This window comes from Megascapheus bottae, chromosome 3 (genome assembly GCF_031878675.1).
Source record: "Megascapheus bottae isolate mThoBot1 chromosome 3, mThoBot2.hap1, whole genome shotgun sequence".
Lineage (NCBI taxonomy): Eukaryota > Metazoa > Chordata > Mammalia > Rodentia > Geomyidae > Megascapheus > Megascapheus bottae.
In genome coordinates, this window is record NC_143511.1 from 37,052,846 (window position 1) to 37,067,067 (window position 14,222).

Sequence of the window (14,222 nt, forward strand, 5' to 3'; positions counted from 1 at the left end):
TGTTTATATGGTACCAAGGAATTGAAAGCACTGTATCACTAAGCCACATTCCCTGCTCCCACTTCCATTTTTTCTTTTTCTTTTCTTTTTTTTTTTTGGCCAGGCCTGGGGTTTTGAATTCAGGGCCTGGGCACTGTCCTTGCTCTTTCTCCAGTCTAGCGCTCTACCACTTGAGCCACAGCACCACTTTTGGCTTTTTCTATGTATGTGGTACTAAGAAACAGTGTATGCTTGGCAAGCACTGTACCACTAGGCCATGCTTCCGGCCCCCACTTCATCTTTTTGCTGGTTAATTGGAGGTAACTTCTTGTCCTTTTTGCTTTGGCTGACCTACATCCTCAGACCTCAGCCTCCTGAGTAGCTAGGATTGATTATAGGCATGAGACACCAGTATCTTGCCTTACATTATTTAAAAACCACAATAACTAGTTAAAAGAAGGCTTGCTGTGGAAAGGGAAGCCTGGAGCCCACCATTGTTTGGCAGCATCCACACTGCTTCCAGCAGAACCATGCTGAGGCATAGTGGAAGGGATGTGTTAGGAAAGGCTTAGGTTAGAAAGGAAGGAAGAAAGGAAAGAAGGAAGGAAGGAAGGAAGGAAAGAAAGAAAGAGGGAGGGAGGGAGGGAAGGAAGGAAGGAAGGAAGGAAGGGAGGAAGGAAGGAAGGAAGGAAGGAAGAAGCCAAAGCCCACCTCCTTCCTGAGTTACTGCCCTAAGGGAGTTGTGGAATTTGGGGGCCATTTTCAAGTCTATTGACTTGTAATAGCTGTTGCTCATTTGAAAATTCTCCAAGGCTAGAGAGACTTTATCTCCCTCTGTTAGACTTATGGTTCTGGTTTTATTATGGCAGAAGGATAAGAATGAAACCAGCCAGGGGAAGAGCCACAGGGCAGGGTCTCCTTCCATAGGGCTGTGTGGGCAGCACTCACTCTTCAAGTGGCCATGTGTGATAGAGTTCAGGGCCTTTGCTGAGTTCAGGAGCATGAGGAAGCTGACTTCCTGTCAAACAGAGTCAGCCTTCAGACCTCCAGAGATGACTGCATTTGTCCCCCTGACTGCATTTGTTACACATTCCATAGTCAGCTACCTTTCTACTGTCATCTGTGTACCCAAATGAAGATATACCTTTCCTTAGACTTAGTGACTTCCTTGTACCCGGGCTGTCTTGGAATCCTCCCTCACAGGATTCTTTCTTCCAGTGTCTGCAGGGTTTACTCTCCCTTGTACTGACTCTTAGGTACGACCCTTGCTCTTTCTTGTAGAGTCTCGTTGTGACAAGGATCTGGACACACTCAGTGGTTATGCTATGTGCCTTCCCAACTTAACCAGACTTCAGACCTACCGCTTTGCAGAGCACCGGCCGATTCTGTGTGTTGAGATTAAGGTAAACGTTCATGGAAGGACAGTGATGTGGTAAAGTCCAATCTGTGTGGCATCTGTCTCAGGGACACATCCAACCTCTTTTCAGGAATTTGATTTTATCCCTTACTATAGCCACTCACTGCATCCTGCATGCTTTTGTTCCTTTCAGCTCTAGACCCTAGGTGTAGGCTTCTTCCTTGGTGCTGACATTGGGGAAACTTGCTCTGTTCGTCTGTGCCGGGAAAGCCCTGCTCCAGGTTCATAAGAGGAAAGTGTGTCGGTTCTCCCTCCACATCCCACTCAGGAGACAGACTTCTTCCCCAGTGCATTTAGCTGCTTGGCTGTGTTCAGTGCTTGTGGTGCTAAGGGTCCAATCCCAGGAAGCTCTGCATCTTGTGTAGAAGGGTCTTTCTGTCAAACACAGAGGCCTATGTGCCCTGCTAAGTCCCTTCTACGTGCTGTTAGTGATCCAGGATGGATTTTGTGTTTTATGCAGGCAATAAGAGCCGCAGAAGGGCCAGGACTCCCTTGCTTCTTCTGTTTGTGTTGAGGGTGGCTGCTCAATCACCCTAGGAAGCCTTTCCGTATGTCTGGCTGTCGCCTACCTTCTTTCTCCTCACTGTTGCGGCATTGACCTTTGGACCAAGCCCTCTAAGTACTTGCACCTCATGATCCTCAAGGGGATCATGTTCTGTCTCTCCAGCCACGTTCTCCAATTGCTGAGCACAGATCTTATGTGTTGCACTGCTCAGAGGATGCAACTTTTAGAAGGCAGCTGGATTACCTGATGTTTTGGGAGCCTAGCAACTATCAGATGGGCACCTTCCAGTCCACACACTAGTGTCAGAGGGCATAATGGTTCTGATTCTTGTCACTGGGAGCCCTGGGTCCATCTCCATTCCTTCCAGTCTAACCAGTGGTGTTCTGTAATGAAAGCACAAAGCTGAGCTTTGTTGTGCTCTTGTTTGGCCCGCCAGAGCTTTCATCTGCCTCCCACTGGGAGGGCTAGCTGGCCTGGGTCCTCTGGAAGCAGAGAGATGTGCTGAGGGAGCAGAAAATGAGAATAGCTTCTGGAGACATTTCTATCTGACATTGCCTGTCTTTGTCTTCTCTAGTGATGTGTATGTGATTTCTCTCTAAACATTGTTGTCTGTTTATGTTACAGCCAAAATGTGGTTTTATTCCTTTCTCCAGTAATGTTACCCATGAGATGAAGCATAAAGTGTGTCGATACTGCATGCACCAGCACCTCAAGGTAAGCGGAGCCCACAGCTGGGCTATTGGGAGGCAAAACACTGGGTATCTGAGTCTAAGGCAAGACCACTAGAGTTTCAGAAGAATAAAAGCAAATGTGATTATTTCCTGTTGACTTTTCATCTTGGTCACTTAAAAACACAAGACATAATTCATAGGCCATTAAGCTTGCTCTTTTTTTTTAAGAGTGATTGCTCTTAATGGATACTGGTAGCTTTATAGCTACCCAGGAACCTGAGATCTGGAGACAATGGTTTGAAGTCATCCTGGGCAGACAAGTTTGTGAGACTGTCTTCAAAATAAGCAGCAAAAAACAGGTCTGGAAATATGGCTTAAATTGGTAGAGTGCCAGCCAAAAAGGCAAGTCACTTTGGGTAGAGTTGTTATCTTACAATTCGTGAACATGAATATATATATATATATATATATATATATATATATATATATATATCCATACAATAACATGCTGCATATTTCTTCCTTTTTAAGGCTGAATAATAGTCTCTTACATGAATATATTATGTTTTATTTACTTATTTGCCTTTTCATGAACACTCTATTAGATTACTTCCACCGTTTGCTATTGTGAATAGTGCTACTATTTCTGCCTCAGTATTTTATATAACTGGAAGTAAAATTGCTGAATCAGATAGTCTATTTTTACTTATGAAGGCTTTTTCATTGTGGCTTGCCATTTTACATTTCCATCAATAGTGTACAGGGTACAAGGGTTCCAGTTTCTTCATAGCACAAGTAACATTGGTCACCTTTTTTTTTTTTTGTATTTTGTTTTTTGAGATAGGCTCTTGCCCTGTATCTCTGGCTGGCTTGGTACCTACTATGTATTCCAGACTTACCTTGAACCTTCAGGCCTTCGGCCTCACTATCTGGAATGCTGGGATTACATGGATGTACCATATCTGTAGCATATCTGGCCTTTCCATTTCTTTTCTTTTTAGTTCTGGAGATTGAACCTAGCTTGCATGTTAAGCGAGATCACTATCACTAGTCTCTTTGTTTATATTTTATTTTTCAGATAGGGTCTGGGCTGGCCTCAGACTCTTCAATCTTGCCTCGTGGGCTACCATGCCTGGCTTTTCTGTAAAAATTTTTTTTTGTTTTTGCCAGTCTTGGGCCTTGGAACTCAGGGCCTGAGCACTGTCCTTGTGTTTTCTCAGGGCTAGAGCTCTACCACTTGATCCACAGTACCACTTCTGGCTTTTTTCTATGTATGTGGTACTGAGGAATTGAACCCGTGTCTTCGTGCATGCTAGTCAAGCACTCTACCACTTGGCCAAACTCCCGTCCCTAATTTTTTTTTTAATAGTGTCTATTTTAATGGAAATGAAGTAAGAAATACAATTGATTGTTACTTATTGATCTTATATCCTACTATCTTTCAGGATATTTACATTTGGATATATACGATATATATTTTTGTATATATACCATGCACAGCAGTTTTAGTGATTGAAATGGGGCACAAACTTTTTTGTTCAGAATGCTCTCAAACTGATCTTTCCCATCTCTACCTCCCAAATAGCTAGGATTACAGATGTGAACCACTGGTGTCTGACTTTGGTATATGTTTGCTTAAGTTCCAGTAAACAATAAGTCTCCTAATTTTTTTTTTTTTGGTGGATCATGGGACTTGGCCTGCGTGTTTTCCCTGAGTTCTTCAGCTCAAGGCTAGCACCCTTGAGCCAAGCCCCACTTCCCATTTTCTAGAGGTTAATTGGAGATAAGAGTTTCATGTCCTTTTGTGCCTGGGCTGGCTTTGAACCTTGATCCTCAGATTTCAGCCTCCACCGTGCTGGCCCACCCCTCTTTTCTAAAGGTCTCTGTATATATGTGTTGGAGCCCACTTAATTGTCAGCAGGGTACTTGACACCTGTATTTTAGGCTTCTATAGAGTCTCTGATCAGCTCAGGTGAGAGGTTAAGCTGTGCATGGCTTCTAGACTCCCAAGGATGTGTTAAGAGCCTTTTCCGTCCTCTTTGTACATCTTACTCCTTTGCCTTTCACTTTTTATGATGGTACTAGGGCTTGAATTACTCAAGACCTCATATTCAAACTTGGCTTTTTTGCGCAAGGCTGGCTTTCTGCCACTTGAACCACACTTCTAGTTTGTTGTTGGTTAATTGGCCATAACAATCTCACAGACTCTTCTGCCTGGGCTAGCTAGATGAGATCTAATCCTTAGATCTCATCCTCCTGAGAAGCTAGGATTATGGGCTACCAAAGCCCAGCTTTCATCTTTTTCTTTGTAAGCTTTAGACTAGCCTATTATTTGTCAAAACTGATACCTACCTTCTCAGAAAACCATGTGAAGTGGCACAATTGATTCTAAATACTTCTGAAAATTCTCCCCTCACCTCTCTGAGGGAAAAAGGCTCTAAACTTAGTGAGCTCTTAATCAGGTTAGTAAAGACAACCATACAAGTGAAATTCTCCTGGAACCAAGACTGAAGCCAAATAATGGTAGTACTCTGGGATGAAAGGTTTGGAGATGGTCCTGTCTTGTTCATTCTGTGTCAGCTGCCAGGCTGTTGGCTTTCACTGTGATTTTATCAATGGTTTTCATGGTTCCCTTGGAGCTAGCAATAGGGTGATTGGAATAGGACCTATAAAGTGCTAAACCCTCATTGTTCCTGTATAGAATTGGCCATTTGGGGGACCAGGAGCATGATTTAGTGGTAGAGTACTCACCTAGCATACATGATGCCCTGGTTTCAATTCCTAGCTGAAAGTGGTGCTGTGGCACAAGTGGAAGAGTGCTAGTCTTGAGAATGCCCAAGGACAGTGCTCAGGCCCTGAGTTCAAGCCTCAGGACCACAAATAAATAAATAAAACCACCTAGAACTGGCCATTTTTCTTGAATACATGCTCTTTAGCCTATTGACTTTCTGTCAAATTTTAGAGTTCGAATTTTTTTTATTCTGACAATGTTTGCTAGTTTTCATATGTAAGAAAACCATTCCCAGCTTATATGTAGAAATACTTTTTAAAAAGCCAGGCACTATGGCTCATGCCTGTAGTCCTAGCTACTCAGGAGGATGAGATCTGAGGATCACGGTTCAAAGCCAGTCTGGACACTGGAGTCCATGAGACTCTTATCTAATTAACCACCAGAAAACTGGAAGTGGCACTATGTCTCCAGGGGTAGGGTGGTAGCCTTGAGCTGAAGACCTCAGGGACAACACCCAGGCCCAGAGATAGGGGAGTAGCCTTGAGCTGAAGAAATCAGGGCCAATGCTCTGCCCCAGGGTTAGGGCCATAGCCTTGAGCTGTAGAGCTCAGAGAAAACACCCAGGTCCAGGGGTAGGGCCATAGCCTTGAGCTGAAGAGCCCAGGGACAACGCCCTGGCCCAGAGTTCAAGCCTCCTGACTGACAAAAAGAAAAACCACACACAAGAAAACCCTTTATATTATGAAGCAATACCTTCCTAGTTGTATAATTGCTAAGCATGGCTTCGTATGACTTAAGGACTCATACTTGTCAGTTTGCATGTCTTTTCAGGGTTCTTCCTGTGGTAGTGTATGTGTGCATGTATTCAAGTGGAAATGAGGTGACACCTTTCTTCCATGTAATCTGTCTGCGTGAGTGTGCACACCACTTACAAGGCAAAAGCATCATGCCATTTGTACTCACTAAAATCACCTTTGAGGGTTATTTGTTGTATATTCTTTAAGGCTTTTTCAATGTATATTTGAATGTGTACATGCATATATAAAACTTTTTTTAAAATAAAAGCAAAAACCACATGCTATAAGATACTTTGAATAAATATTTTTTTGCCCCATCTCTTTTTGGGCATGGCTGCCTATTATCTACTCATTTCTCCACTGTGTTACTAATGGAATGATACATCTTCTCCATTATTAGCTAAGTTGAGAGATTTTTGTCTCATGACCAGAATTTAGCTATGTAATTTTCCCGTGCTTGTTGCTTTTCTTTTCTGCTCATATCCAGTGACCAGAGTCTCAAGAGATGGTTAAGGTTTTTGTGGCTAAGGGTCAGATGGTTCTCTCTTCACTAAGCTGAGCCAAGGCTGCAGTCCATTTTAATCATCTGGGTGTTACGCTATTCTCTGTGTTAATGATGATATTGTGCAGCAGTAAGCGTCCAGTGACATTTGGTGCTGTCATAATTGTGTTTTAACAGGTAGCAACTGGAAAATGGAAGCAGATAAGTAAATACTGTCCTCTCGATCTCTACTCAGGGTAAGAGTCACTGTTCATGGGGCCTTTTGGGGTAGGGAGGTGCCCTGCTGTCTGACATCTTATGAGCTGGGGACTGTGAATAGAAGGAGAAGGTATTCTGTGAGTGGGAACTGGGAATAGTTTTGTGAAGTGTGTGTGTATGGGGGGGTGTATTATGTGAAGTGGGATAGACATGAGGTTTCTGTGTTCTCTGAGGTGGGCCTGGGGTCTCCATTCCCTCTTCAGAGCTTTCCCTGCCCTCAGTGCCTGAGAAACCCTGGGCTTTGGGTTTGAGGCTTTGTCTTTTTGCTCACAGCAAACAGTTGCTATTTTTCTGATGTTTCTTTGTCAGAGCTCTCACAGATTTGACTGGCATTCCTACCAGGGAACAGCTGATGCTAAGTCTTGACCTCACCCATCTGGACTGTCATACTTTTGTCCTTTGTCCCCAGATATTAAAAAGGCTTCTCCTCTGGCAGCAGTTTCTGCCCTGATGAGGCCCCTTTTAGCTGGCACACTTGTGAGCCTCTTCTGCCCATCTGGGTCTGCCCTTGGCCTTCCTGGCCCTTTAGCTTTGTTGTGCATCCAACATGCCCAGGCTTGTGAGCAGTCTTGGCCCAGAGTGTTTGTGGCTAGGGAGATAGTGGTGGCTAGGAGCTAGGGAGAGTCCATCATCAGCAAGGGGCTGTAAGAGTTACTCCTTTTCCCCTACGGTGAAGCGGGTGGCCGGGCTGGGCCAGAATGGAGTGAGGCAGTACCTAAATGATACCTGCTTTATGACAGTCCCTGCCTGCCTCCGCTCGGGTCACACCCCCAGGAGTGAATCAGCAAAGAACGATGGTGCATGTTTGTGAGCCTTTGATGTCCTTGATGAGTGGGCTTTCGCCCTTTCTAGCCTCCTTTCTTTCCCTTCTTTGGACGCTCATTGAAGTTGGGATGTTTGCTGCTTCTGGTTCTCACACTTGACTTGGTTGGTTCTTCCTCTTTCCACCCTTCCCTCCACTGCCTTTCTTAGTGCTCAGCACTGACTTTGGGAGGAATGTATGTATGCTCATCACTCAGGCCTTTGGGTTCAGTGCTATGGCAAAGCTTTCAGAGCAAAGACAGAGTTGTCTTTGGCAGTTAAAAAGTAGTTCAAATGTAGAAGACCCTTAAGTCAGAAAACAAAATGTTGGCCTGTTTGTTTCACATGGGAGTTAAGTGAGGCAACAGTGCAATCACTGGAATCACATGTTGATTTCCCTGATTACTCAAAGGCTGTGAGCTCAGAAAGCATCAGTGATGAAGAATATTGTTGAACATTTATAACTTATCAGACCTGAGCTGGGATCCTTATCTGGAATGGTCAGAATAATATGGACTATGGGTATCCCTAATCTGGTGCATGTTGAGGCCACTCTAGTGGTGATTTCTATGCAGAGCTCAGTGTCCTTTCTGGAGTAAGTTTTCCCTATGGGGTCCTGAGGTCCCTTGAAGGAGAGAGAGGCTGGAACATGATCAGGGAGAGTGATAGGGTCACCTGTGCCAGGAGGAAGAGCGGGTGAGGGCAGAACAGGCAGATGGCTGTGGGTGGATGGTGAGTTCAGGGTTCCTATGCCTCCCTGTTCTTTGTTCTCTGTTCTCTGTCAAAGACCCTTCATGAGTCTCATGTGGCCCTGAGTGCCTGCTCTAATCATTGGAAGCTGCAGCAGAGGAGCAAGGGGGCATGGAGCCCTGGCTTCCTTCTCCCTTTGCCTCAGTGGAGTTTCCCACAGCTTCCCATGCATAGGTTATAATGACAAAATGTCACTGTAGCCATTTGGGATCTGAGTTCCCTGGCCTAGCCCCAAGACAAGTGTGGGGACCAAAATGATCCTCACTGCTATTAAAGTCTGTGAACACTTTGTCCTTTTAGAAACAAACAGCGCATGCACTTTGCCTTGAAGAGTCTGCTGCAGGAGGCACAGAACAACTTGAGGATATTTAAGGTAAGATTGCTTCTGCTTTGTTGCTGTCCTCAGGTCTGCCTGCCCCACTCTCATCCTGGTCACAAGCTCATTGGCCACAGGGACTGGAGCATCTGGGCCAGGATGCCTGAGGCCCAGTCCTGTGAGTCTGATGTGGCTTTGGGGTCCTCATGCTCCTGCCATCCACACAGACTTTCCAGTCTCAGTCCTCCATCTTTTTTTTTTGGGGGGGGGGGTGGATCATGGGGCTTGAACTCGTCCTGGGCGCTGTCCCTGAGCTCTTCAGCTCAAGGCTACTGACCTACCCTGGAGCCAAGCCCCATTTCCCATTTTCTAGAGGTTAATTGGAGATAAGAGTCTCAGGTCCTTTTGTGCCTGGGCTGGCTTTGAACCTTGAGCCTCAGATCTCAGCCTCCTGAGTAGGTAGGATTACAGGTGTGAGCCACCATGCCTGGCTCAGTCCTCCATCTTTAAATCTCCAACCCCAATGGATAAGCACAGGAGCCAAGTGGTCCAGATTGTCTGCAGTCTGGGGGTAGGTAAAGGCTCAGTTTCTGCTAGGTAGGCTCAGTTTCCTCTATGCTGACTGGCACACCCAGGATGAAGACAGCTCTCTCATGATCTGTGTGGCCTGTGCCCATGTGGTTGAAGGACAGCAAGAGTCAAGCTGGCCAACTGCCCAGGTGTCTGTAAGCTGAGTGCCAACTGCCAGATTCTGTGATGGCTGTCTTGACTCCTTATTTAGGGATCTTGTGATTCAAGGAGCTCTTTGTTTAGGAGCAAATTCTTAGGTCTAGGGTATCAGAACAAGGAAATCTCCATCCAGTGTGACTGTTTCTAGTTCCTTGTCCCCATGTGGGCTGGCTACTTGGTTGCCTGGCTGTTGCCCAAGTAATGTGGGGGTGAGGAAGAAGGGGTGAGACTGAGGAAGGTGGGGGCAGTGCTCATGTTGGAAATGTCACTCTGGGATTCTTTTTTTTTTTTAAATATATGTTTTATTTTATTTATTTATTCATTTATTTATTGCCAGTCTTGGGCTTAAGCTCAGGGCCTGAGCACTGTCCTTGGACTTTCTCAAGGCTAGAGCTCTACCACTTGAGCCTCAGCACCACTTCCGGCTTTTTTCTATGTATGTGGTACCGAGGAATCGAACCCGGGTCTTCATGCATGCTAGGCAAGCACTTTAACCACTAGGCCAAACTCCCGGCTGACTCTGGGATTCTTACAGGGCCCTGGCTCCCTCTTGAGAGCTAGTCTAAGCAGATGGGCCTGCTTAAAGAAGCAGGGCTGTGGTGGGTTTCTTGACTCCTGTGTTTGGTCTGGGAAAGGTGTCTAGTGAGCTGGAAGGCCTGCTTGTGTTCTTGCTGCTATGTGGCCAGTGCCTTCTAAGTATATGGGACACAGCCTAGGATGATAGGGCTCCATCCCTGATCTAACTCAGAAATTCTGCCTTGACTGATCAGAATACTTGACAGCCTCTGCCTTTCCAAGCTCAATAAAGAAAGACATATTTCAGAAGTAGTTTTAAACTGTTTTTAAGGATGTACAGAATTTAGTATTTAAGTCAGGTTCCCGGTAAGCCTGCTTTGATCCTGGCTGCAGGCTGGTGGCCCCACCGATGGTAGCATCTGGACTGAGCTGCCTCAGACCAGGCCCTACAAGTCTGATGTCTTCAAGACCAAATCCAGAAGCTAAGTACTTTATATGAAGTCTACTGTGAGGCTGGGTTTTGACCCCATTAGACTCACACTCCAGGTCCCTGGGCCTAGCACCTTGCTGTTCACTGCTTTTTGAAAAGTCACCAGTAGAAAAGGTCAGACAGTTAGCCTATAGTACCCCTAGAGATGGATTGAGGCAGGTGATAAGGAATGGCTTTTTAGAATAGTAAGACAGTAGCATAGTACACTTTTAGCACACATGTGTCTCTCATATTTTTGTCGTCCTTGAGTTCTGCACTCAAACCCAGTAAGGTGGGAACTCCTCTTTCCTCCCTTCCCCCACCCCCTCCCAGTCTGGGTGTAGAGAAGCTAACTGGATATGGTCAGTGACCCCATATTAGACACTTGTGATGAGAGGCATTGTTGGGGGCTTGAGGGTGTGGATGCTTAACTGTGACTCACGTCTGGATCCCTGATGTTGGGGGTGGGGCCCCTTTGTTCGGAGTCCTTCCACTGCCTTCAGGTCTGGAAGAAAGGGTAACTTCACTATGGGTACTTATAGTCCTGCTCTGGGCCTCAGCTGGCCACTCTGGGTCCTGCTTTTGGCTGCCTTCCTTTGTCTCCTTCCCAGCTTGGCCAGCAGTAACCTAGTATGTCCCTGTCATCCCATGGACGTGGACAGTACCCTTCAGAGGCATTCCATGAGCCACTGAGGGAAGAGAGCCTGCCATACTTCTTGAAGGCAAAAAGACTGCGCTCTCTCTATGTACTGCTAACCCCAGACCTTAGCTTCACACACTTCCTATTGCTTTAGCATTGCAGAGGTCTGGAATGCAGGAGAAGTTAGCTACTTCTATCTCAAGGTCTCATCTGAAAGCTTAGCTGGGCTGATGGCCTCTATTCTGGCCTTATGGAAGGACTAGGTTGCTCCATGCCCACTGTGATTGAGGAAAGAGTGACCGAGATGGAAGCCATAAATATCTTTGTGCAACAGCTTTGTAGACCCACAGACCAGCCTTGTGACTGTTCTGCAGTACACACCACACTCTTACGGACAAAGACATAAGGGTTTAAGGGCCTTGTCATACTCTTTGGCTGTATGAACTTGGGAACTAGCCCCAAATAAGCCTAAGGCCCAGTAGAGCTCCTATAAAAGTCCAGGGTGGGTAGCAGCGCATTGGACGTCCCTGCCAGACTTCAGGTATGTCTGAATCTGGCTGGTGTTCTACAAGGCATCCCGGTGAAGTAGCAAGGTAGTCTTGAACAGGAACGGTTCTACAGCTCCTCCCATCACGGCTCTAGCCTTTGCCCTGGGCTTTGCCATGACTCCTAGCCACTGCTTGGGCCATTAAGTAATTGGGCTGTGTCTCAGAGACTTTGTAGCTTTGTACCAAAGGTTTGCTCCAGACATACTGTGTGATTGTCTGAGCAGTGACTATGAGAATGGTGTGCTGGTCTCTGGTTTTTGAATTTTTCAGGCTCTGTGGGACTTGCCCCTTGCATGATGTCTTGGCACATGAGAGTGGTTTTCCCAGAGGTGCCAGAGTGTGCATTGACCCTGATGAGGCTTGTCTAGAACATGTCTACTCACCACCCTAGCAGGTGCTGAGGTGTTCTCTACCAACTTGTAAGATGAACATTTCTCTTTCTTGCCTAAAGAACGGTGAACTGATTTACGGTTGTGGTGATGCCCGGAGCCCCGTGGCTGACTGGAGGGAACTTGCGCACCACTTGAAGCCCTTCTTCTTCCCCTCCAATGGCCTGGCCAATGGGCCCCACTGCACAAGAGCCGTGATCCGGGAGCTCGTACATGTCATCACAAGGGTGCTGCTGAGTGGTTCAGACAAGTCCCGAGTGGGTGCCCTGAGATCTGGGCTCCAGGGCCCGCGTGTCTGTGAAGCCAGCCCTTTCAGCAGGAGCCTGTGTCGTCAAGGTAGGGCCTGGCCTTCCCTGAGTGGGTGGTAGGGACTGTGACAGACTTAGGACTGTCTTTTTCATGAGCAGCTAGGTTGGACATATGAAGTGACCTGTTGTGGCCCTACCTAGTTTTGTGGTACCCCTGGAGGTGCTACCTTGATTCATCAGGGCTCCCCAGAGTGAGATCTGATTGTCTCGCACTGAGTTAGGGACTCCCTTTTTCACCTTGTAGTTAGCTTTGTAAATTACATGGCCTGTTTGGGCAGCAAGGTTTTTCCAGGACTATTGTGCACATTGTGTGAGTCTCTGCAGTTTATAGTAATATTCTCTTGTTTATTCTCATCATTATTCTGGGGACAGGTTCTCCTCAGCCTGATTAGGTAAAAACTGAGATCAGGAGTTCTTCAAAAGTGGATTGAGTGCAGGTGAAGGTAGACCCACGGGGCCTGTGGGTCCTACTTGTTCCTCATGAGACAAGGAGGAACCAGCCCAGCCCCACTACTGTCACGTGTCCTAATGTCTCATGCTGTGGGGCACCACAGGGACTCTGAGTTTGAAGGTGGCACTTGACCATAAGAAATCCTCCAGGTTTTGTCTTCATGGCTGTCCCCCTGGCTGAGCTTTTCTTACTACAGGGCTGTTTACTTTATTAAAGGTAAACCCATAGTCTGGGCACATAGCTGGAAGGACTTTGCTAATGCCTATGCAAAAGCAAGCATAGCCTATGGTTGTACAGTATTAAAATACTAAGATCACCTTCACTTGTTGTTTGTAATCTGGTATGTTTTCCTTAAGTAGCATAAATCTATCAGCAAATGTTTTTTTCAACTTTTATCAACTATATGGTAGGTATTCACTGCATGGATTATGGATATCCTGTAACTTTGGCACATGCCTTCCTTGGGTGAGTTTGTTTTACATTTTCTGCTTCTTGCATGGCTGAGCATACTCTTCCAGGTGCCTACGTGCAGGCCTACAGCAGTCTGCAGAGGCTGTAGCTGTTCTGCACGTGTTCCGTTTTCTAATTTTGCCCACAGTAGGGATTTTCTAGAGATGAAGTCTGTTCCATGAAAGGGCAGGGGTCTGTGGAATGTGCAGGTGGCTGTCATACAGAGCAGGGTCAGTGTGTGTGATGGATGGAATTTTGTTTCTTCATTTGTCTCTGAGAATGGCTCCTTGTTGGTTTTGACAGTGGTCAAAGCTGTTCTGAGCCTGTCCTGAAGCAGTTGGGCCTTGCCCCTCTCAGCCTTGGCTCATGACTCAGGAGGCAGTCCTAGTTGTCTTGTTTTGGTCTTACAGATTGAGGATATCAGTAAGATCCTTTGAAGTTCTAGGCCTTGTTTTATTTAGAATGAAAATATGTCTAAATTGATTGTAAAGTACCTTCCCGGGCTTGTGGAGTTTAGGATGTTATAAGGAGGACAGGTATGTTTGGAGATCACAGCAAAAAGTGAGATGCTTGAGCCCCTTGTCTCTCATGTGTTCATGGCCTGGTATGTCCAGGGTTTCTGTGTGTGTTCTAGCCCTGAGCTCTGATGTGGATAGACACAGTGTCCGCTGTCAGCATCATGAAGGGATCTAGCCCTGGCCCAAGGCACCTGGCCAGCAATTCCAGGATGAGCCCTCTGGTCTGTGCCAGCCTGTGTTTTCCCTCACAGTCTTCAGTCTTTGATAATAAACCTGCTCTCGTTTTCCCCTGATGTTCTTGGTAGGAAAAAACACCCCAGAGCGCTCGGGGTTACCGAAGGGCTGTCTTCTGTACAAAACCCTCCAGGTGCAGATGTTGGACCAGCTGGACATCGAAGGCCTATACCCTCTGTACAACCGGGTTGAGCAGTACCTGCAGGAGTTTCCTGAGCAGAGGTGAGCTGGTGTTAGAGGAAG

At 46.3% G+C, this 14,222-nt stretch overlaps 1 protein-coding gene across 2 annotated transcripts in view; it reads left to right on the plus strand.

The window, feature by feature from the left end:
- Positions 1-14,222, plus strand: part of Ippk (inositol-pentakisphosphate 2-kinase) — a 49,304-nt gene that overhangs the window by 18,592 nt on the left and 16,490 nt on the right. For both annotated transcript variants that reach the window (XM_090329929.1, XM_090329930.1), the window contains 6 exons: positions 1,261-1,382; positions 2,526-2,615; positions 6,780-6,838; positions 8,712-8,784; positions 12,081-12,354; positions 14,051-14,201. In XM_090329929.1, coding sequence (XP_090186055.1) covers positions 1,261-1,382; positions 2,526-2,615; positions 6,780-6,838; positions 8,712-8,784; positions 12,081-12,354; positions 14,051-14,201 — 769 coding nt within the window. The remainder of the gene's footprint in view (positions 1-1,260; positions 1,383-2,525; positions 2,616-6,779; positions 6,839-8,711; positions 8,785-12,080; positions 12,355-14,050; positions 14,202-14,222) is intronic.